The sequence below is a fragment of the Hippocampus bargibanti genome, linkage group LG16, assembly GCF_051943395.1.
Source record: "Hippocampus bargibanti isolate YZ-2025 linkage group LG16, ASM5194339v1, whole genome shotgun sequence".
NCBI classification, from domain to species: Eukaryota; Metazoa; Chordata; class Actinopteri; order Syngnathiformes; family Syngnathidae; genus Hippocampus; species Hippocampus bargibanti.
In genome coordinates this window covers 3,630,690-3,654,061 of record NC_142749.1, presented here as the reverse complement: position 1 = coordinate 3,654,061, position 23,372 = coordinate 3,630,690, and the positions used below count along the sequence as shown (strand labels likewise).

Genomic DNA, 23,372 nt, shown 5'->3' with positions numbered 1-23,372 from the left:
TATTCTCATTTTAATGGTTTATTATGGGAAATAAATGTTTGGAAGACGAATTTTTCACCTTACACACACTTTCTGTGAACCGATTAAGTTCGTAAGCCGAGGTGTCACTGCAATAATCTTCTTCTTTTCCTTTCGGCTTTTCCCTTCAAGGGGTCGCCACAGCGAATCAATAATAATAATAATTAAAATAATAATAATAATAAATAACTTTTTACTTCTCCTTGTTCTATTGCGATTTTTTTTTTTTTTAATTTCCTGTTTCCAACTCAGCAGTAGTGACTCTGGGACACTTAACCTTTGTTATCTGGAACAATTAATCCTCAAACCCACATATCCCTTGTTGAACTATGCAAAACACCCATCCTACATTGTGTCACAGCACAAAACTCTTTAATTCTCCTCCTTACATAAGCGGTTGCACTAAGCCAGCGTCTTTGTAGCGGTTAACCGAGGGGTCAAACACTTGGCCTCTCCACTCAGTCATGTCACTTCGCTTCGTATTAGTCAGGTTAGATAAGCATTGACCCAAATCAGAATGCAGTCCTGGGGTCTACGATGACCACAGGGTCTGAACATTTTTTTGAAATTCAGCAATTTGTGAACTCCTCGATGAGAAGATGAGTCATCTCAAATGTAGAGTTTTGGGCCTGTGACAACTTGAATTTCTTGACCTACTTGTTTCTTATCATTTCAGCTGACAATGCAATAATGTGAAAGTAGTCACATAAGTGATGACTGTCAGACTCTGTGCCCTACATGCTATTTTCTTTGCTTTACAGCAGGATGTGAGTGAGTTCACACACAAGCTCCTGGACTGGCTGGAGGATGCTTTCCAAATGAAGTCTGAAGAAGACAGGTAATGACTCATTTTTTTATTGAGCATATACAGTAAAGAATGAAGGCAAGCGTGCTTTCTGTCTCTGGCCTACACGTTTGTCAGCCCAGTCTCCATTTTGTTGCTTTCAGGGAAGAGGACAAGCCAAAGAACCCTATGGTGGAGCTTTTTTACGGACGATTCCTTGCTGTCGGTGTCCTGGAAGGTGAGATGAGGTGTCAAATTAAAATCGATAAAAAGCAAAAGTGTGAAGTTGTCAGAGAAAGATTTGGTGGTTTTGATCGCAACCACCGTAAAGAAAAGTGACCTTGTGTTAATGAGATACCCTATATGTAAAAGAGTGCTGATGCATTGATTGTGGAAGACCTTGACGGCTGATTGACATTGTGATTATTATGCATGGCCATAGTAGCCCACAGCCATCAAAACAATGGCCAGTGGGCTCTGCTGCTCATAAATCGAACTTAATGCCACATCTGCATGTCTGCTCGCAACTCATGCTTCTGTTTTTTTCTGTTTTTATCATGTAAAGTACCAGATTTCATGCACTGTGAGGCACACTTAATAACATTCCATTTCGCTAAAGACGACATTTAGCCGTATAATCCGACACGCTTTATATCAATAATCTGATTTCTTGACTGTAATTTTTCAAATGTTCTGTAAAGCACTTTGTTACAGGTGCCTCGGTTGTGAAAGCTCTATATATAAAGCTCTGTTGTGTTGTATTTGGGAGGCCTTGTGGTCCAGTGTTCAGAGCGTGTTCAATCTCACAGGCCTCTGTCTGTTTTCTCCGGGTCCTCCGATTTCCTCCCGTGTTCCCAAAACATGAATGGCAGGCTGATTGAACACTCTAAATTGTCCCTAAGTGTGAGTGTAAGAACGGATGTTTGTTCGTCTGCGTGTGCTGGCTGCCAACTGGTTCAGGGTGTCCGCTGCCAACTGCAGAAAGACGACTGAGATATGCTCCAGCAGCCTCGCGATCCTCATGAGGATAAGCGGATCGAAATGGATGGATGAATGTTTTGTATCCCCTTTAGGGTAGCCCAGTCTCGTGGATGCATTACCTAATTCCAGCAACTACTGCAGCTTCCCTTCTATGTTCTTTATGCCGAAGCGCCTTATAGTGCAGAAAATAGGGTAATCATGACTAAATAGTGTCTTGCTTCGGGGGAGACATTGATCTTGAAATCTATTACACTCTCACAGCACTGACTGCGTGGTTGTTTGTGTGTGCGTGCATTTCCGTGTGAAACTCCTTCAGGTAAAAAATTTGAGAACACAGAGATGTTTGGCCAATACCCACTGCAGGTGAATGGCTTCAAAGATCTCCACGAGTGTCTGGAGGCAGCCATGATTGAAGGGGAGATTGAATCCCTGCACTCTGCAGAAAACTCTGCCAAGTCTGGACAGGAGGTTAGATGTCATTGTTTTTAATGTTGTAATGAGATGTCTCATTTCCAGTTTACCACATTATGATAGCAGATTTTTATTACAGTTGTTGCACTGTAATTATTGCTGAAATGCAAGGATCACTAAAAACATAGTGTCATTTTCAGTGTAATGACTTCTAATACAGATAGTTTATTTTATTTTCTTGAACATAGTCTCCCAGCACTGCCACACCTAGAAAAATCTCGGAAAATATTTAGTGCTGACTTGCTCCAAAACAAACAAAAAATGAGCAAATTAAAATTAAAGAGTTTCCAAATATTCACAATGTGTTTTTTATGATTGAATTAATGTTTATCTACAGTTTTGTTGAACAAATATATATAAGAGAAATTTGAAGTTGTTTAGCTGTAAGTTATTATGTCAGTCATTTTACGGATGACAATTTTACCATGACATCATTTCCAACGTTCCAATGTTTGTTAAGTTATAGCAAGTAATGAAGCTGTTTTGCCAGCCGACATTTGTTACAGAGTTGCTACATGAAACTATTTAATATTATATCTGTCAATATTTACATTACAGTGTATTAAATTACGGTATGCACATTGAGAGGACGATACATCAGCAAATATGGCCATGCTTGACCGTCCCCAACAAACATACAACCACATTTTTGCTGGTGTGACTGACTGAAAATAAATAAATAAATATAATTGTGACGCCAGTCCGACCAGTGCAAAAAGTTAATGTAGAGTCGTGGAGAACATGAGGGTGATTGAAATGTAACAAGCCAACTTTATGAAGCCTTGAAACATCTTCCAAAATCTGAAAATTACTGTATTTGTTTTTCAGCACTGGTTCACAGAACTCCCTCCTGTGTTGACCTTCGAGCTTTCAAGATTTGAGTTCAATCAAGCTCTTGGAAGGCCTGAAAAAATCCACAATAAGCTTGAGTTCCCCTCCATGCTCTATATGGACAGGTGATACATGTTTAGTTATTTTGTATTTATTCCTGCGGATTTGATGGTGTGCTATCCTGACGCTGCAAATGAAAATGACTCTGTAATGCTTGATAATGAATAATCTCAATATTTACGACTGAAAATGAATACGTCGCCTTCAGGCAAAAAACAGGTCTAATATCTGCAAACAACTGTGCCCTCTTTGCATGAAATGTTGCAACCACGTAGCACATGCCATTTTCCTTCCATAAATTCAAGACGGTTGTCTTGCAACAGTAATCATACTGATGATTTCGTCCAACAATTGATTATTGTATCAATTGTCACAATTGTATAAACAATTTGTCTTCAAGCTACTTTTCCACAGCAGCCCATGCTATCTCTGTCTCACCATCGGGCATTTGGTAGTAATGTCACTGTTGTGCAAATTGCCTCATTAAAATCCACAGCGTTGCATTGTATGTTGTTCATATTTGTGAATCGTTGCTGAAAACATTGATTTCTATATCTAGATACATGGACAGAAACCGAGACATAACCAGAATCAAGAGGGAGGAAATCCGGAGGTTAAAGGAGCATTTGACACTGCTCCAGCAGAGATTGGAAAGGTATATTTATTTTGTACATTTTTTAAAAATCAGTTCAAATTCAATAAAATTTGTAACAACGTTTTTTTATTTTGTCAATCTCTCCATTTACTAAAAAGGTACCTGAGCTATGGCTCCGGCCCGAAAAGGTTTCCTCTCGCAGATGTTCTCCAGTATGCCATGGAGTTTGCCTCCAGTAAACCTGTGTGTACTTCGCCTGTGGAAGATATCGACTCATCAGCACCGCCTGGTGGCAATACTGGACTACAGCTGCCCCCTTTAAGGCAAGTTTCATCAGTAAAAGAGGGACGTCAAAATCAATTTAAAAAAATCAGATAAAAATGCCAACATTAGAGTTTTGTTAAAAAAAAGTATATTTCAGACTTCCTTGATCTTCACTGAAAACCAGCCCTAAATAATATATCAGTGACCTCTTTTATATCATCCCGGTTGCCAGAGAATCCAAAAATCTTCATCTCACTCACAAATTCATATCTTTCGCTCAGCAGCTTGGCCGAGCAGGACCCCTTAGCGTCTCCAGAGAGCTCGTGCTCCTCCGCAGGCCTTGCTTCAAACCCTACTGCAGTCCAGCAGCAGAGAGCGTCCATTCACAAGCCTTTCACCCAGTCCAGATTACCTCCAGATCTCCCCATGCACCCCGCACCGCGCCACATTACTGAAGAGGAGTTGAGGGTGCTTGAGGGATGCCTGCACCGATGGAGGAGTGAAGTTGAAAATGACACCCGTGGTAACATTTGCCCTTCCTTAATTGACTTGACTATGTCATTTGTAATATTGATTTTTTGAACTGTGTCTAGAGTACACAAGGCACTAACGTTTCATGGTATTCATCTCGCTAGATCTTCAGGACAGTATTAAAAGAATCCACAGAACAGTTGAGCTGATGTACTCGGACAAATCGATGATGCAGGTGATCATTACTAGCAATTGTATCATGATCTTGAAATGCATCACCTGCCTTAATATGCACTGAATGTGTCATTTATGCTCTAAAAGGTTCCTTACCGGCTTCATGCAGTGTTGGTCCACGAAGGTCAGGCAAACGCAGGTCACTACTGGGCCTACATCTATGACCCACACCAGCGTAGCTGGATGAAGTACAACGACATCTCTGTCACAAAATCCTCCTGGGAGGAGCTGGTGCGTGACTCCTTTGGAGGCTACCGCAACGCCAGTGCCTACTGTCTTATGTATATCAATGACAAGAAGCCCTTTCTTATAGAAGGTATGCGTGGACTTAATTCACTTTCAAATTGAATTATTCATTAATTCCTCACTGTAGTGACTACCCCATTTCCCGGATTATAAATCAGCATTTTTTTCAGTTTGGCTGGGGGTGCCACATATACTCTGGAGCGATTTATAATCCAGTAAAATACGGTACAATGTTTAGGTCCTATTCGTGTAGCACTTGAAGTTTAGCTGGGTAAATCGGTATGAGTGTTGAGATGAAAATATGTGGTGGTCCACTTGTGGTGGATATGTAAATCATATCCACCACGAGTTTCATCATCACAATGGATCCTGTAGTCATGCTTCCCTAGAGAACTGTACAATATATTTCTTTTCACCTTCCCATCAATTGTGTTTGTTCACATACGCAGGTTTTGAAATCAAATAGAAACCAAACAAAATCAATCATAATTAATGTAATAGGATGTTATTTATTTTTCAAACTAGTTTTCAAATTTGAAGTAAAAAAAAGACTGTTATTGTGGTTTACATGAGACAAGTTGAAATGTTAGTTCGGACTTTAGCAAGCATCATGGCACTTAATCAGAATCAGAAAGCCTTTAATCATCCCACAATGGGGAAATTTGCAGTCCACAACAGCAATTAGAAAAGGAATGGGGGTTGAGGGTGAAAGGATAAAAACAACAAAAACAACATATTCTAAGCATAATAAAACATGTCAGAAGACGGAGGTGTATACTGTAACTGTGCTAAAATGTTTCATAAAGAACTGTACATAGTGCAAGTATCAAAGAAAAGGCATGCTTGATTTGCTTTCCCGGGCTGAATAAAATGATGTGGCAGAGAAGATTTGGCCCCCAGGCCTTGACTTTGAAACCTGTGCCTTAATGTGACAAATACCTTTTTTAATAGCACATGTTATATTGAGTTGACCATTTTGCTCACTGTCTCCATCTATCCACAGAGGACTTCGATAAAGAAACCGGACAGATCTTGAGTGGCCTGGACAAACTTCCGCCGGACCTAAAGCAGTATGTAAAGGAGGACAATGAGCTCTTTGACAAAGAGATAGAGGAATGGAATGCTCTGCAGGCTCGAAAGGCCCAACAAGAAAAGTTGGCTCTTGCTGCCGCCGCAGCAGCAGCCGCAGCGTCCGCAGAATCGAGCACCTTAATTTCCTCCTCCTCACCCCAGCCCATGAGTATTGATTGCAGCCCTCCAGACAATGCAGGTCAGAATTGTGGCCGACAATGGGGCGCAGTAAACCTGCCACGGCAACGTTATAACTCATTCCTGTCGAGGCAAAAATGTTTCCTCCTTTTTGGATTTTATGCATTGGGACTTTTTTTTAATAAAGCCTTTTTACATGTCTTTTTGTGTTAAAAATAAAAATAAATAGTCACCGTTCTAACTGCTCTCCTACAGCAGCACAGCAAGATCCTGAGTACATCGAGCAGCCATCACCCACCAATGATGCCAAACATCTACAGGAGGACACAGAGAGAGCCATCTCCAGGGTGACTGCTGAACAGGAGGAGAGAAGCCCCGAAGCACTGTTGAATGCTGTATGTAAAACATTGGAAAGTGTATATCACAACACACGAGACATCATTAACAGTCAGCTTGCTTGTCAGGGTAGTCGGAAGGTGACAAAAATATCTGAATGGCCCACTTTGAGCTGGTTGCGTGCTTTGCGCAGTCATCTTGTTCACCTAGCATGTACACAGCAAACTCGTTCACGTTCGCCTCAACTATTTCAACTGCTTTCCCTCTCGTTTCTGTGCAGTTTAGTTTTTCTAATTGTCTCTGCAGTCTTGCCGCCCTTCAACTTCCCCTCAACCTGAACTCCAGTTGCGCAGCCCCCATATCCTACCTTTCGATTTTGTCAAGGAGGATGAGTCCTCTGGCCACCACACAGTCGAAGTGGCCATTCCTAATGTGGGGACCTTTGTCATTGAGTCAAAAAAAGGGGGATATGTTGATGAGGTAGACCAAGACCTCGCAAATCTATTTCTGATAGAAGAGTAGGTGCATTACAAGCCGTCCACATTTCAAATTTTTGTTATGCTTGATGCTTAGTCATGATAGGTTCCAGTGTCAGGAATGATTTCCTATTGAAAGCGCGATAATATGAAGCTCTTCTTGCATGGCCATTCTAAACTTCTAAAGAGTTTGTTTTTGAGCTGTTGCATTTTGAAACAATACCGGTTGAGCTTTTGCCGCAAGCCGTGTTCTACTTTCACACACAATGAGAAACAGAGGCTCCTCTTAAATTGCCCATTGTTGCTTTTATGCAAGAATTTGACATCTGGATTTGTCATTGTGGGAAATTATGTTTGCATTCCATACAACTAAGCAACTAAAGCCAAGTCACATATAACTAATTCTTCTGTTTCAAACTTACCAGCAGCTGTCATTTCTTTGCTTGCTGCCCTTTGTGAGTTACCCATACTGAATCAGGCTATTATCGCCGACTGATGTAATTTCACAGGTCTAATATATGCGGATTGTGACCTGTGTGTAAGGTAATAGATGAAAGCTGAGATCACAATGCGAAATTAAAGCTCTCATTTCCCAACCCTTTAATGAATAAGAAAATTGTTGCTGTTGGAAAGTATTGCGCTGTACGCTAACTATGTAATTGTGCTCCCTGAAACACAACAATGCCTTATCTGATTAGTATGACTTCTGTGTGAATGGCGCATAAATGCTGGATCTTCAGTTGCACCGCCTGTGTGCCAATTTCTTACGAAACGCAATGTGAAACAGGCTAAGTGCAGCCTCAAGACATGTTTTGATTTTTAAAACTGTTTGAATTGGGGCTGAATATGTAATTGGTCAAATTGTGTGCAACTATCACAGACATATAGAGCCGGTGGCACAACATCAAATAGGCAACATGGGGTGAGTTTAAAATAAAATAAAATAAAATGGTCAGCGATCTGGTAGATGACTGGTTAGCGCATTGGCCTCACAGTGCAGAGGTGGAGGGTTTTATTCTAGCTTTAGTCATCCTGTGTGGAGTTTGCATGTTCTTCCCGGGCCTGTGTGGGTTTTCTCTTGGTGCCCTCCCACCTTCCCAAAACATGCATAGCAGGTTATGGAACAGCAAAAAATTCCCTTGGTCTTGAGTGTTAATGGCGGCCAGGTGATACAGTGGTGAGCGCGTCGACCTCACAGTGTAGAAGTACCATGTTCAATTCCAGCTCTGGCCTCCCTATGTGGAGTTTGCAGGTCCTCCCCGAGCATGCGTGGGTTTAGTCCGGCTACTCCAGTTTTCTCCCATATTCCAAGAACATGCACGGTAGACTCATAATTTTACCTGTGTGTGGTTGTGAGTGCGAACTCGTTTCTGTGTGCTCTGTGATTGGCTGGCACTTGGTTCAGGCTGTTCCCGGACTACTACCCAAAGATGACTGGAATAGCCTGCAGTCACGCCCCGCAAACCTTCAGAGGATAGGCGGATCAGAAAATCGATTGTTGGATGAATGGAACCCTGTGAAGCGAAAAAAAATCTAACATGTTCATACTCATGATTCATTCCATAACTTTTACTGTACATTCGAAATACAATTGATCGTCCAGCCTAATATGCATATCACTGCATCTTGTGTGAGCACTTGTGGTCAACGATCACCCCAATCGTCAAACCCAGTTGTCATGGCTGCCTTTTATTTATTTTTTTGCATGTAGTGCCAATGAGGAATACGATTCGAACCGTTAAACCTTTTCCTCAAGAATCTTTTACTTCAATAAACGCATGGGCTGCTTGCTGAGTTACGTCCATCTGGCATGTCTGTGTTTTAGCATTTCAGAGTAAATAACAAGTGCGATTGCCCGCACTTGTTCCATCACAAGAGCCTATTATTTTGTATAATGCAGTTCCTGCTTCCCGGGCAGGCAATGATGACCCCAAACATGCAAGGTGTAATTATGGCTATTGGCAAATCCAGCAGCGTTTATGAAAAGAATGGGCCTGAGGCTGCCTTTTTTAAGGTACTGTCTCTCGCTCGCCTTTTGCATTCCCTCTCCACCCACCCTTTTCCCATGGTGATCAGTGCGTTTGTCTCTCTTGTTTACATTTGTATGTTCCAAGTGGTTAGTCATTGAAACCAATGAGAAACAGAGGCTCCTCTTAAATTGCCCATCGTTGCTTTTATGCAAGAATTTGACATCTGGATTTGTCATTGTGGGAAATTATGTTTGCATTCCATACAACTAAGCAACTAAAGCCAAGTCACATATAACTAATTCTTCTGTTTCAAACTTACCAGCAGCTGTCATTTCTTTGCTTGCTGCCCTTTGTGAGTTACCCATACTGAATCAGGCTATTATCGCCGACTGATGTAATTTCACAGGTCTAATATATGCGGATTGTGACCTGTGTGTAAGGTAATAGATGAAAGCTGAGATCACAATGCGAAATTAAAGCTCTCATTTCCCAACCCTTTAATGAATAAGAAAATTGTTGCTGTTGGAAAGTATTGCGCTGTACGCTAACTATGTAATTGTGCTCCCTGAAACACAACAATGCCTTATCTGATTAGTATGACTTCTGTGTGAATGGCGCATAAATGCTGGATCTTCAGTTGCACCGCCTGTGTGCCAATTTCTTACGAAACGCAATGTGAAACAGGCTAAGTGCAGCCTCAAGACATGTTTTGATTTTTAAAACTATTTGAATTGGGGCTGAATATGTAATTGGTCAAATTGTGTGCAACTATCACAGACATATAGAGCCGGTGGCACAACATCAAATAGGCAACATGGGGTGAGTTTAAAATAAAATAAAATAAAATGGAACCCTGTCAGCGATCTGGTAGATGACTGGTTAGCGCATTGGCCTCACAGTGCAGAGGTGGAGGGTTTTATTCTGGCTTTAGTCATCCTGTGTGGAGTTTGCATGTTCTTCCCGGGCCTGTGTGGGTTTTCTCTTGGTGCCCTCCCACCTTCCCAAAACATGCATAGCAGGTTATGGAACAGCAAAAAATTCCCTTGGTCTTGAGTGTTAATGGCGGCCAGGTGATACAGTGGTGAGCGCGTCGACCTCACAGTGTAGAAGTACCATGTTCAATTCCAGCTCTGGCCTCCCTATGTGGAGTTTGCAGGTCCTCCCCGAGCATGCGTGGGTTTAGTCCGGCTACTCCAGTTTTCTCCCATATTCCAAGAACATGCACGGTAGACTCATAATTTTACCTGTGTGTGGTTGTGAGTGCGAACTCGTTTCTGTGTGCTCTGTGATTGGCTGGCACTTGGTTCAGGCTGTTCCCGGACTACTACCCAAAGATGACTGGAATAGCCTGCAGTCACGCCCCGCAAACCTTCAGAGGATAGGCGGATCAGAAAATCGATTGTTGGATGAATGGAACCCTGTGAAGCGAAAAAAAATCTAACATGTTCATACTCATGATTCATTCCATAACTTTTACTGTACATTCGAAATACAATTGATCGTTCAGCCTAATATGCATATCACTGCATCTTGTGTGAGCACTTGTGGTCAACGATCACCCCAATCGTCAAACCCAGTTGTCATGGCTGCCTTTTATTTATTTTTTTGCATGTAGTGCCAATGAGGAATACGATTCGAACCGTTAAACCTTTTCCTCAAGAATCTTTTACTTCAATAAACGCATGGGCTGCTTGCTGAGTTACGTCCATCTGGCATGTCTGTGTTTTAGCATTTCAGAGTAAATAACAAGTGCGATTGCCCGCACTTGTTCCATCACAAGAGCCTATTATTTTGTATAATGCAGTTCCTGCTTCCCGGGCAGGCAATGATGACCCCAAACATGCAAGGTGTAATTATGGCTATTGGCAAATCCAGCAGCGTTTATGAAAAGAATGGGCCTGAGGCTGCCTTTTTTAAGGTACTGTCTCTCGCTCGCCTTTTGCATTCCCTCTCCACCCACCCTTTTCCCATGGTGATCAGTGCGTTTGTCTCTCTTGTTTACATTTGTATGTTCCAAGTGGTTAGTCATTGAAACCCAAAGTGATTTGATCATTATTGTTATTCTTCTCAGCGTCATTATTTATTGATTTATTGATTTTTGTTATGTGTCGTGATCTATTTATAGGAAGCTATACTAGCATTTTTTATCAGTTCAAATGTCTCATCCATTGTACAACATCCCCATTGGGCACATTTTCAAGCAGCTATGCTGCAGCAAACTTCATGCTTTAACTTCAAACAACAACATCACTGCTGTTTTACTTCAAAGTTTATGTCTGAGGGCCGGATTTATATCCGGGTCTAAACCACAATTCAAATTTATTTGGACATTTGGTTGTGGAAGCATGATGTTGTGGCACTCAAATTTTGCTAGGAGATTATTTTTGATACTGATTAGCCACATTCGCGAAGGTTTCATGACCCAGCACCAACCCCGGTTTAATGCGTGTGCGCGTGTGAGAAGAAGCACCTTTTGGCCAGATAACAGCTTTGCACAATTTTGTCTTTGAACTTTATGACGAGGTTAATTTTGTAATGATCTGGGAATGACTTTTGCGTTCACAGTTGTGCATTAGCAAGGATTAATAGCTTGAATTTCCTCACCTCTTAATGTGTTGGAGACCATTTTTATTTTGAGCGTGTTTCCATACTTTTTTATGGGTACTGTATATCTGCCATACACACAAACTGTATTAGGCTTATCATAGTCTTCTCAATGATTTACAATAACCAAGTGTTTACTAGGACTGCACTTAAAAATTTGATTCGTTGAACTTTCCTTTGCATCGCATAATATTGCTTCATAAAACCGTAAATCCATCTTTTTACTCCGTCTTCCCGTGTGACTTCTCTCAATGAAGCAAGAGTAACATCATAACAACATGGCAGATGCACTGAACTTAGCGCCAACAAGCTTGAAGGCAGATGAAAGTGTTGGGGTTAAAAAAATAATAATTAAGAAGGAAAAAATGTGTCTACTGTTTCAATATTGTTTTCTTACATCCATTTTAATGGTACATTTGTATTTTATTCATTCTTACCAAGGCAATAACAATGTATCAGTGAAAACAGCAAGTCATTTTCAAAACTTTAGATCAATACTTTAATCCAAAATTCATGTGACCAAAATCCTTGAGGTTTCTGGTGTCCAGATGAGCCACTTGGGAGCGAAATGAAAAAATGTAATTGTGTCACTTGAATATGGAGCCTAAAAATACCTGAAGAAACTACTTGTGGAATAATATATAGATATATATTATTCATGTACAATATGCCATTGTTTTCTTCGCAGGCTCTCAAGTTAGAATATGCCCGCCTTGTGAGGTTTGCCCAAGAAGACACCCCCCCAGAGAAGGACTACAGACTTCAGCACGTCATTATATATTTCCTCCAGAATCAAGCACCCAAGAAGATCCTTGAGAGAACTCTGCTCACTCAGTTTGCTGACCGGAACCTGGCATTTGATGAGAGGTACACAACACACAGCAAGAACCAAAGCTTCATTCAAAATATGATGACCCAAGTTTTGGGCTAGCCCAGACATGGGCAAACTACGGCCCGCGGGCCATATACGGCCCGTTAGGCTTTTTAATCCGGCCCGCCAAATTTGCCCAAATTATAGTAAAAACAGTGTCTGAAACTCATGACAAAAAGTTAGCTGGACAACAGGGCAGATAACTGAAAAGTTACCTGCCCCATTCTTCACAACTTGAAGCACAATGAGACAACTAACCACATTAAATAAAACATTGTCACGATGTATAACGTTGTTTTTAAATCAAACTACAAATGCTACCTTACTTAATTTACGGTAAATGTGCATGGCTGCAGATTTTGCTGCAGTAGTGGATTGTCATTGTGGTGCACAATGCAACGTTTGCATTGCTTCCTACAAGCCACTAAGCCCCTTTCATAAGTCTCACGTACACTTTACAGTCACGGTTTAATGTAAATTTACGTTTTGTAGCGTCACATATGTTGTTAGCTTCTTTTGAATCTTTCTTCTGGGCTGAGGTTCTGTGCATCTATTTTGGAAAATGACATGATATTGCACGACTTTATAACACTTGCGAAAGTCCGGAAGAAAGAAGCAGGCTTCTGATTGGCTGCCATGCGGAGTATGCAAATTTCAACTTCAGGTAGCCTATGTCTGTGTGCTCGGCGACGGTACACGTGTACTGTTTGCGGGTGAAGGTGAGGGCGTCAGTGAGGATCGAGTTTGTTGAGCGCGCGGTCAGGACAAACCATCTATGATTTGGCGGAATTTAACACAAGTAGGTATTATTGAGCTTGAATATTTCGTTGTGTAATAATATGTTTTGAATGTTGAAAGTGATTCCATTTTTCAATAAATGTTGATTTCTTTAACTTTGCCCCTTCAATGAAAACTTACAATAAAAACAGACGCAATCTTGATAAATCACAGTGCATATGTTATTTTAATCTATTTCCATTTCGTCCTCCAAGTATCTGCGAAATAGTATGTAAACGCCATATTCCTTGAGACAAATTTATTAACTGATCAGGGATATTTTTCATATTTGAAAGACAGTTAATAAATTGGGTTTAGTGTTCTTACTGTGCTATGAGGTTTGTACACACTAAAAGGACAACCAGCACCATTTTTTTTGTTTCCCACTGACATCAGAAAAACGTTTTATAGCATCTAAAATACCCAAATCAGGCAGGCTGATATTTTTAGTTAAATGAAAAACACCAATAAAAATGACTTCAAAATGAATCCGGAAATGGCCAGTTTCAGAAGGTCCCACCCCCTTGTTCGTGACGTCACGCCAAGACGTCTTGCCTTGCTCGAGAATCAAAACAATGGCTTCAGATTCGGAGAAGATGTTTTCTTGTTACTCATCCAGTTATGAATATGATTCAAATAGTTCTGAAGAGGAAAGCATAAATGTTTGCAATTGATTCAAGGAGTCCTCCCATATCAATTCGAGCCGTCAATGTCAGAAGATTGCGCCCAAGCTCCGTTGGAAATGGGCTGATTTGTCAGCTAGGAATTTGTGTCAGCAAATATCAAATAGTTGTCTTGGTGCAACACACAACGATTCACCATAGCGTTATTTATGTGTTTTCCTTCTAATTTCGCCATCAACACGGATCAACACGAAGTTTTCAGACCAAACAAAGTACCGCAAAATGCATTGTGTGTCGCTTTCTCGGTCAGGGGCGGTCCAAACGTGACGTCACATGGGGATCGTCATCAACTAGAAAACAAGACTTCATGAATATTCAGCGCAAGTCTTAAAACGTAAACTATAGCTATATGCTGTGGAATCTTTGTAAAATACGCTCAGTCGAAGTCATTTGAAGTGATTTTATAAATTATGGACGTAACTTGTCCGGAGGCGTCGGTTGTCCTTTAATGCTTTAGTATTTCCGGCCCAAACACTCCCTCCAAATGCTCCTGGCCCGGCCCCTCTGTCAAATTTTAGAACCCAATGCGGCCCGCGAGTAAAAAAGTTTGCCCACCCCTGGGCTAGCCACTCTATTTTTATTTTTTCAAAAATTTAGGGCATTATTTTTGGTAGCTTCCATACTGGAGTATTCCTAAACTTGTTCATGGAGCGTGTAATCCTGAATACATGATAACCTGCCCACGATAGTAAACGCTGTCCTTGAATGGGTTACGTTGGTTTTTGCTTCATAATGGTCGATTTAAATCTGTACAATGACCTGTTACAGAACATCATTAAAAAACACAACAAAAAAAGCATAATTTGAGTTTACTTTTACTGAACCGTATCCTTGGATTTTGTCCCTGACTGGCTCGCAAATGTTCAGGCTGAAGACGGCTGGCACCACTAAATTTAAGCGGAAGGGAAAATGGATGGGTGCTTCCCAATATCCAAGAAATGGCCAGCAGAGGGTAGCAGACACTTGTAGTGTCACACTCACTCATCCAGATTGCGAGTGGACAGTGCTTAACTCTTGTCCTTCAACCTTAGGTTGATGTTTGAATCTAAAAAGATACGTTTAAATTTCCACATTTACGGATCTCAGCTTCCCCCTGGTATTTACAGGCTGTTCTTGATCCTACTTCTGTTCGCTGTTTTTCCCGATGATGCTTTCTTAAATCATGTTTCCGAAGCTCGTTGGCCTCTCTCCAAATTCCTCAGTGAAAATTGATTCCTCACCTCTCTATTTTGAGCACGATAATTAGATTTATGTCCGCATGTGGCCTCGATATGAGCCTCCAGAGGAGTGTTTCACTTTTCGTCTCCACACTAAAGAGTGATTCATTAGGCCAAGTTATGGCCCAGGGCCTGGCTAGACCATTTCATCTCCTGACAATGACTCATTATCAAAGCTGATGCCAGTTTGTTCTTACACCACCCCCAACTCCCACCCCAACAGATGCAAAAGCATTATGAATGTGGCGCGTGCAAAACTGGACCTAATTAAGCTTGAGGAGGTCAACCGGGACGAATATGAGGTCAGCTGGGCTTTCCCTTCTCAAGCATTACATTCCTTTTAGACGTCATATCTTAATGAGTGCCTCTTATGTCATCACTATTATTCTGACACAGGTATGGCATCAGGACTACCGGAACTTCCGGGAAACAACCATGTTCATGATAACTGGCTTGGAGTTTTTCCAAAAAACAAAGTATGGTCACACACACATACACCTTATCGTTTTTTCAATGTTGTAAAAAAAAAAAAAAACGTAATGCATTGTTACCCCAGAATAGTGCACTTTTTTTTCTTACTCCACATATTAAATAACCGAATGTCAGCTGCAGAGGGCAGCAAAGCACAGGCATTTACTGTTATTATGAATTAAGCACTTTTTTTCAACACATTCTCAGAGAAACATTGACATTGTTAGTCTTCTGACTTTATGCTTTCTTATTCAGCTACGTGGAGGCGCTGATCTATCTGATATACTCATACCAGTACAACAAAGAGCTTTTGTCCAAGGGGCTGTACAGAGGGCATGATGAGGAGTTCCTTGGTCATTTCCGTCGGGATTGTTTACTGGTGAGTCCAAATGTGCAATGAAGTGGTCAGTTGATCCCTGCAAGATTTTGCTTTGGGACAGAAACATTAGTGTTCATTTTGCAATCTTTTTCATGTTTTTGCAAGTCCCATTTATGGTAGAATTATTCTTCTCTGGGTGACTCAGCAAAACTAACGAGCAGAACACTCTCGCAGGATTGAACTGTTATGCTATAATCAGGTTGCCTTGTCTGGGGCATGCCTTTCATTTGCCCACTCAATAGTTTCACTCCAAAGGGTTTTCATCCGAAAGCTGACAATGAAAAAAACTCTCTACTCTTTGATACAACCACCCCGCCGCACCTTTTTAAAAATGTCATTCCCACTGAGCTTTACAACCACGGGCCCGTTTAGCGCCAGTGGTATTTTAGTATGTGATCGGCCTCGAGCTGATCTTTAGCAGCCTGCACTCAGTAACCTTATGCCAGGTTTGTGCTCATAATGTAATCATTGGAGTGGGAATAGGAAGCAGCCAGTGAGTGCAAACACATTAGCATGTCCTCAACTAACCTCAAATCTTGGCTTGGCAATCGGTCATCTCAGATCTCCGTCCGCGACCCCTGGCTCAGCTGTTTATCTCATGCTCTTGTTTTAATTGAAAACACTGCCAACATTGACATTGTTTAATTCACTCAATTGTTTTGTGTGTCCAACCTTGAATCTCCAGTCAGCAATCAGTGTTGTTCTTTTTTTTAATAGGGCAAACTTTTTTTCTTTCTGAGTAGCAGGTCACCGAGTTTGTTTGAGCAAGATGTTTTTGTCCAAGCACAGAGCGAGAAGTCTGTCTCCTCCGTAGGCTCCACTGGCTCTATACAAAGTAATTAATGAACAGTGGGCGTGCTGCCCACATGGCGTAAAGACCAGTTTTGTTCTGTTTTGACAACTATAAAACAAATTTAGAATTATCCCACTGCCAAAGCATCATAAACAGACTGGCTTGGTCTCAATATGCGCGTCTTCGTTAACACGCAATAATGTGTCATAAATTTACCAGTCCCATTTTGGCATTGGATGATTTGCCAAAGAGCTATAAGTAGGATTTGCTCAAGTCTACTTCAGTGCAACATTTAGTGCAAATTATAACGTGTGCAACTGCACATACATACACGAGGAGATGAATTGGTAATAATAATGGATTCTTATTGAAATTTTGGCTCAACCACTATCAGAATAAGTAAACATGAGTTTTACATGAGTTGTGATGTCTGATTAGGAAAAATAAATATTTAAATAAATTAAATATAGAAACTCCGAGGCTCATTTATCAGGCAGCTTATTTTTTGCAGTCTATTTTTCACTGCAATAGTGTGTGATATGTTCCACAGAAATTAAATGAGCAAGCAGCCGCCATGTTTGAGTCAGGAGAAGAACCAGAGGTGACCACTGGTTTAGGAATCATGAACGAGTTGGTGGTGCCCTGCATCCCCTTGCTGCTGGTTCATGACACAGAGGGGGACCTGCTCGCGGTGGAAGACATGAGGAATCGCTGGTGCTCCTATCTGGGCCAGGAGATGGAATGTAAGTTTGTGATCGTGAAGAACATGTCAGATTCTTTCGTGTCTATTAAATTGGTGATTGATTAAGTGCTGGAATGCAACTACAACAATTTATGGGGATTAACAAAATATGCAGTTCTCGTCTTAGTTGTTACTCTAATCATACTACACAGATGGACTATTTTAATTCATGTATTCATTTTCCGGAACACTTTATCCTCACGGGTGTTGTGGGGGGTGCTGGAGCCTATCCCAGCTGTCGTCGGGGGACACCCTGAACTGGTTGCCAGCCAATCGGGGCACACAGAGACAAACAAGCATCTGCTCTCACACTCACACCGAGGGACAATTTGGAGTGTCCAATCAGCCTGCTATGCATGTTTTTGGAATGTGGGAGGAAACCGGAGGACCCGGAGGAAATCCACGTGGGCCCGGGAAGAACATGCAAACTCCATACAGGGAAGCTAGAGAGATATTTGAACTCACTGCCTCTGCACTGTGAAGTCTGCGTGCTAACCTCTCGTATACCATGCCGCCGACTATTTATCAAGTCACATCAGCTTCATGTGAAATTTACAGAAATGCAAAAATGAAAGAGCACCGTATCCCCAGGTGAAACATTTTAATCATTTTATATTTTGTATTATCGATCTTTATTACTGTGTCGCGCACACGTTATCTGCTGACCCAAATATACATGGCTTTCCACGCATGTGAGCTGTCCAAAAATCACTCTCCCTGCTAACCATCAAATCGTTCAAGAATGAATCATTCACATCAGAAAGCTCCACTCTTACTCAGACCTAGTCATGATTACTCATCAGATCAGATGTAAATCATGACATATCGTAACCAGCGAGCAGCTGCTGTTAGAACCACCACAGACAGGAATGCAAGCCAGCGGGAGAAGTAATCCATTAAGCAATAGCACATAAGCAGTCATGATGTTGCGCCATATACATCAGATGTAGGGAACTCCGATTCCTTGTGATTCCTCTGATCAATGATCAAGTTTCTTAAGATCATGTTTTTATTTGCAACTTCCTGAATCCTCGCTCAACTGCTTACGTCAGGGGTCGGGAACCTATGGCTCGCGAGCCGTATTTGGCTCTTGATGATTGCATCTGGCTTGCCGATAATACTAAATACAGTAAAGTCTCGTTATATCGATATCGGATATATCGATAGTCCCGGTTATATCGATACTATTTCTATGCACGCACGGAGAAAATTACATGCAAACAGGGTCGGATATATCGATAGTCCCGGTTATATCGATATTTTTTCGGACTCCCTTGAATATCGATATAACGAGACTTTACTGTACATACAGGTAACATAGGATTTACGACCGGCGCGAGTTACGACCACCCGTACTTGCGACCACGACCGCCTGACTTTTTTTTTAAATTATTCTTCGGCTGCCACCGCTATAGCCGCAACGCTGTTGAACTCCGCCGCGTGTTTGCGATGCATTTGGCAGAATAAAACACGTTGACAGCGTCCCATTTTAGCGTCCTGCTGAAGGAATTGACAGCATTGGAAGCGGGGAGGTGTGGTTCTGCTCCCAGCTGTCAATCCGAACGTGACAATATCAAACAAGTAGGATTTCTATTTGCCGGAGCAGCATTTCACAAAATGAGGATACAAAATAAATGTTTCTGAACAAACGCGTACAACAATTTTCTCCAGCTTGACAGCATCTCACTCGCACAGCAATCGGGGTGGAGGGCGCTCGAGCGGGTGGGATCGCCGCGACGCAAATGCGAGACAGTTCGTTCTGCTACGTAGCGGGTTGGTCGACTCGGCGCTGCAGACGACCCCTGGATCAGGTTGATCGTCGGCGCGGGGTACGGCCGGGGAGAGGGCAACCGAGCGTGTGTGTTGGGTGACTTCTCCGTTAGAAGGGAGAGTGATTTTTGGACAGCTCACATGCGTGGAAAGCCATGTATATTTGGGTCAGCAGATAGCGTGTGCGCGACACAGTAATAAAGATCGATAATACAAAATATAAAATGACACTAAAAGATTTATAAATGAACTGTCAACATTTTGGTATATAATAGTATTTAAGAGAAAACGTTGCTTAAAAACAACACATTGACATCGTATACTATCCTGTCGTATAAACCTCATGGCAGCCATTTTGAATACATTTCGATTTACGACCGTTTGACTGACGACCGTTTTGTCTGAACAGAACCCGGTCGTAACTCGGATGTTACCTGTATTCTTGCTTTTTCGCTGTTCATTTCCTGTTTGGCCGGCAGTTGGCGGAAAGCGCAATTTTGATTGGATGATACTGACCTATGGCCATTGATGTTGAAACAGGTAAACGGCCCCTTTTAAATGAGCCTGACGAGAAAAAAAAAAAAAAAAAATGATGAGTATCGTACACTTCAGGTTGAATGGACAGAAGGATTCGCTTTGTGGAGAGAAAAAGTTCTGCCGTGATTCTAATTTGCAATGAAACAATACCATGAATGAAACAGTTGAATATCAGTGGCACTTTGACAAGCCCCATGCTAACATTAGCATCAATATACTTCTGTGAGAGACAGATGAAAGCAAGTGCGCAAGCTAATGAGCAGTTTGCAGGCTATCTAGCAGTAGCTTTGCCCATGGACCCGGCAAGTTCACTTTCATTCCAATCGTTTGACTGGATTTTTTTTTACCAATCATGAGGAACGGAAAACTATTCATATTAATGATGAGTATTATCACAAAGTTATTTTAAATAATACATTATGACATTTTGTTGAAATCACGTGCATTCGTGTTTGCGATGCGTCCGTACGTGTGTGTTTGTGTGTGTGTGTGTGTGTGTGTGTGTATGGCTCTCCCTGAAAAACATTTCTAAATATTTTACTTTTATGGCTCTCATAGTCAAAAAGGTTGTCGACCCCCAGCTTACGTGTTAGCGCCTAGGGAGAAAAAAAATATCCAGACGTTTTTTTTCCTTGATATAAAAACCCTGATTAAGTTGGCAATAAGCCAATGGAATATTTATAGCAATATAAAAACAGTGATCTCTCGATATATCACACTTCATTTATCACAGCTTTAGGTCTCGATTTTGTACATGAGAAGATTCATTCCCGGCGCAATGTTGATCAGTGACAGCACGAGTGGCTTTACCCTGTGAGCTGATTGGCTGCGCATCTTTCCAGCCCCGCCCAGCACCTTCCTTGTTAACTAAATAGTCACTCAGTGTCTCAACTGTTTACACTTTGCTCTGATCAGTGTCTCTTCATACTGTTGTGTTTGCTACATGCGTGGGAAGGGATCGGGGAATTCCCAGGATGGGAGCCAACCTTCTTTTGTGTTTTTTTTTTACTTATCGCCACAGGGTCCTGGTCTCCATTAGCAGATAAAGGACAATGAATTGAAATAAATAACTCATGTTCATGCTGTGTACTCCTTGTGCAGTGTGGTTGACAACAACTGGTCAAATGGGCTCCAACTGGCTCGAGCATTCACCAACACATTTCAGTATACAAGAGGCAGACCGTTCAGAGATTTGACCCCCCCCCCCCCCCCAAAAAAAAAAAAAAAAAAAAAAAAAAATCAATCCGCACCTTTTCAAAATAGTCACAATGTTCTTATGTGAGGTTTCCGTTGTAAAATGTTGACATAATATTTAGGACGGGCCCACTTCTGGAGTTGCCAGGGAAGATGTAAGTTCAGTTTTTCGTGATCAATTGCCTTGGACTTCAATGGTTTAAAATATAACTTTTCTCGTATTGTGAAGCATGTGAACAACTTAAACGTTACAAAGTTTTGCTACATGTTATGGCTCTTTCCCTTTAAAGAGTAGGGGGCGGGCTGGGATAATACGATAGGCCAAGGGTGTTAAACTCTTTGCCGTGGGCCACATTGTAGTTACGGTTTCCTCTTGGGCTCGTTATGAATTTGGGGAATCCATTAGAATGTTTAATCCCCTCCACATATTACATATTAGAGTGCACAACAAATTAATAACTAGTTTTCAAATTTGAAGTAAAAAAATAATGACTTTTTATGGTTTATATGGGACAATTAGAATTTTTGTTTCAGACTTTAGCAAGCATCATGGAATTTCACAAGTTTGATTTGCTTTCGCGGCCAGAATAAAATGTGGTGGGCCAGATTTGGCCCGCGGGCCTGGACTTTATCACCTGTGCTGTAGGCTAATAGTATTTCGGATTGTGTTTACCAGTAATAATTGTCAGCTGTTGGATTGCAGTGGGTAATTATTTTGAAACCTTTTTCCCTCCGTGTGTAGACTTCATATCAGTTTGAGCCAGGAAAGGCGTGTTCTGGCTTATGTTCAGGAAAGGCTGACTTTTACTGTCTGTTGGTGCAACGCGCTTACGTTATCATAGTCCAAATATTTGCTCATTTGATGTCTATGTTTTGAGGTCGAAATTAGGATGCCAAGCCTATCCACTCAAGCGTGTTGTTATCTTTCTTTGTCTGGCTATTTTCTGTTGATAGCCAACCTCCAAGAAAAGCTGACGGACTTCCTGCCCAAGTTACTGGACTGCTCGACAGAGATCAAAAGCTTCCATGATCCCCCAAAGCTGCCTGCCTACACCACCTTGGAGCTATGCGAAAGATTCGGTCACATCATGACCACCCTCTGCAAGATGGCCAACCATGGGAGATGAGCTCCGCTGATGAGCCCGCCACCTCTCCTCTCTTATCTCGGGCTCGACCCTGGGTTTAAATCCCATGGACCTCTTTTAACCCATGCCTTCTTTTAGAAATTCAAGGCTCACTTGCTTGATAGCTCTTATTCCTCTGTTACTCTTTCGCTGCTAAAGGTTTTATCATGACGGGATATTATTTTACTTATTTTACGCAAAAAAAACACAGAGGAAGTGTCATGGAGAAAAGGACGTTAGTGGAGCACAAAGGCTTTTTTTGCAGCTAAAAGACGAGCACATTCATCATCAGCTTTATGAGACAAAGACAAAATAAGTTTTGGGTGTTCATAGTTTACAAAGTGTTGTCTCCTGTTTTGATTCAATTGCGCCCCAAACTGAGCAACAAACCTCCAAAAGAATATGTCGCTGTGTGAAGAAGTTTGTTTGCCCCTGCTGCTCTGCCTCCAGTATGGTACAGTATTACTACACATGAGTTTGTTTTTCTAAGGAGGAAACCATCAGATTGAAAGAAAATCAGGTTTGTCAGCGGCTCCGTAACACAAATGGCCGTCATATCTTTGGGAACTGCTCCAGAATGAGTTGGTTTAAGTGCTGTGGTGGGCAGCCATGGACTTTCTATGGCTTGTTAATAAATCCATAGAATAAAATTTTATTTATGGTCCTTTTAGGCCAAATAAGTACATGTGTTGTGATTTTGTGTATGAGGAGGTGAAGGGGTTGTTTATGATGTTTTAAAAAACATTCTGAATTTCAGTAATCATTGAAGACAAGTATATTTAAAAGACACCCATGTCAGATTTTTATTAACCATGAAAACTGATGATTGGTTAAATCAGTCCTCCAGCATCACTTGGCAAGCACTAAAAGATAACAGCTGACAAATGTTGGCACCTGAAGAAGAAAAAAAACAGATCAATGAACTGAAACACAACTTTATTCTTTGTATCATTTCTGGAAAAAAAGTTGTCTTCAAATGACTTATCAAGCTAATTAATACCCGAGACAACATGGCCAGAATATTACACTTGATTTTCCACACGTTTAAGCATTTACAAACTCCCTGGGCGTTCATTAGATCAGTGTTTTTCAACCTTTTTTCAGACAGAGCACATTCTTTGGAAAAAAATTGTGGCACACCACTAACCTAAAATGTTATAGAATGACAATCTGAACAGTATATTTAAATACAATATAATTTCTCTAATTATACTCAGTGTGAAACTATTAGGTAACTAGCTTTTAGCGCTTTCCCATTTACCTT

At 41.3% G+C, this 23,372-nt stretch overlaps 1 protein-coding gene across 4 annotated transcripts in view; it reads left to right on the top strand.

Moving 5' to 3' along the window:
- usp25 (ubiquitin specific peptidase 25) overlaps window positions 1-22,793 on the top strand; it is a 36,688-nt gene extending 13,895 nt beyond the window's left edge. For 2 of the 4 annotated variants that reach the window (XM_089017005.1, XM_089017002.1), the window contains exons 8-24: window positions 780-856; window positions 967-1,040; window positions 2,100-2,251; window positions 3,083-3,210; window positions 3,705-3,800; window positions 3,899-4,063; window positions 4,286-4,527; window positions 4,640-4,710; window positions 4,797-5,025; window positions 5,959-6,225; window positions 6,420-6,559; window positions 12,239-12,417; window positions 15,322-15,400; window positions 15,495-15,574; window positions 15,825-15,948; window positions 17,292-17,484; window positions 21,939-22,793. In XM_089017005.1, coding sequence (XP_088873131.1) covers window positions 780-856; window positions 967-1,040; window positions 2,100-2,251; window positions 3,083-3,210; window positions 3,705-3,800; window positions 3,899-4,063; window positions 4,286-4,527; window positions 4,640-4,710; window positions 4,797-5,025; window positions 5,959-6,225; window positions 6,420-6,559; window positions 12,239-12,417; window positions 15,322-15,400; window positions 15,495-15,574; window positions 15,825-15,948; window positions 17,292-17,484; window positions 21,939-22,111 — 2,469 coding nt within the window. In that variant the 3' untranslated portion in view covers window positions 22,112-22,793. The remainder of the gene's footprint in view (window positions 1-779; window positions 857-966; window positions 1,041-2,099; window positions 2,252-3,082; window positions 3,211-3,704; window positions 3,801-3,898; window positions 4,064-4,285; window positions 4,528-4,639; window positions 4,711-4,796; window positions 5,026-5,958; window positions 6,226-6,419; window positions 6,560-12,238; window positions 12,418-15,321; window positions 15,401-15,494; window positions 15,575-15,824; window positions 15,949-17,291; window positions 17,485-21,938) is intronic. The other 2 variants (XM_089017003.1, XM_089017004.1) reach the window with 2 other exon arrangements.
- The last annotated feature ends 579 nt before the right edge of the window (window positions 22,794-23,372 follow it).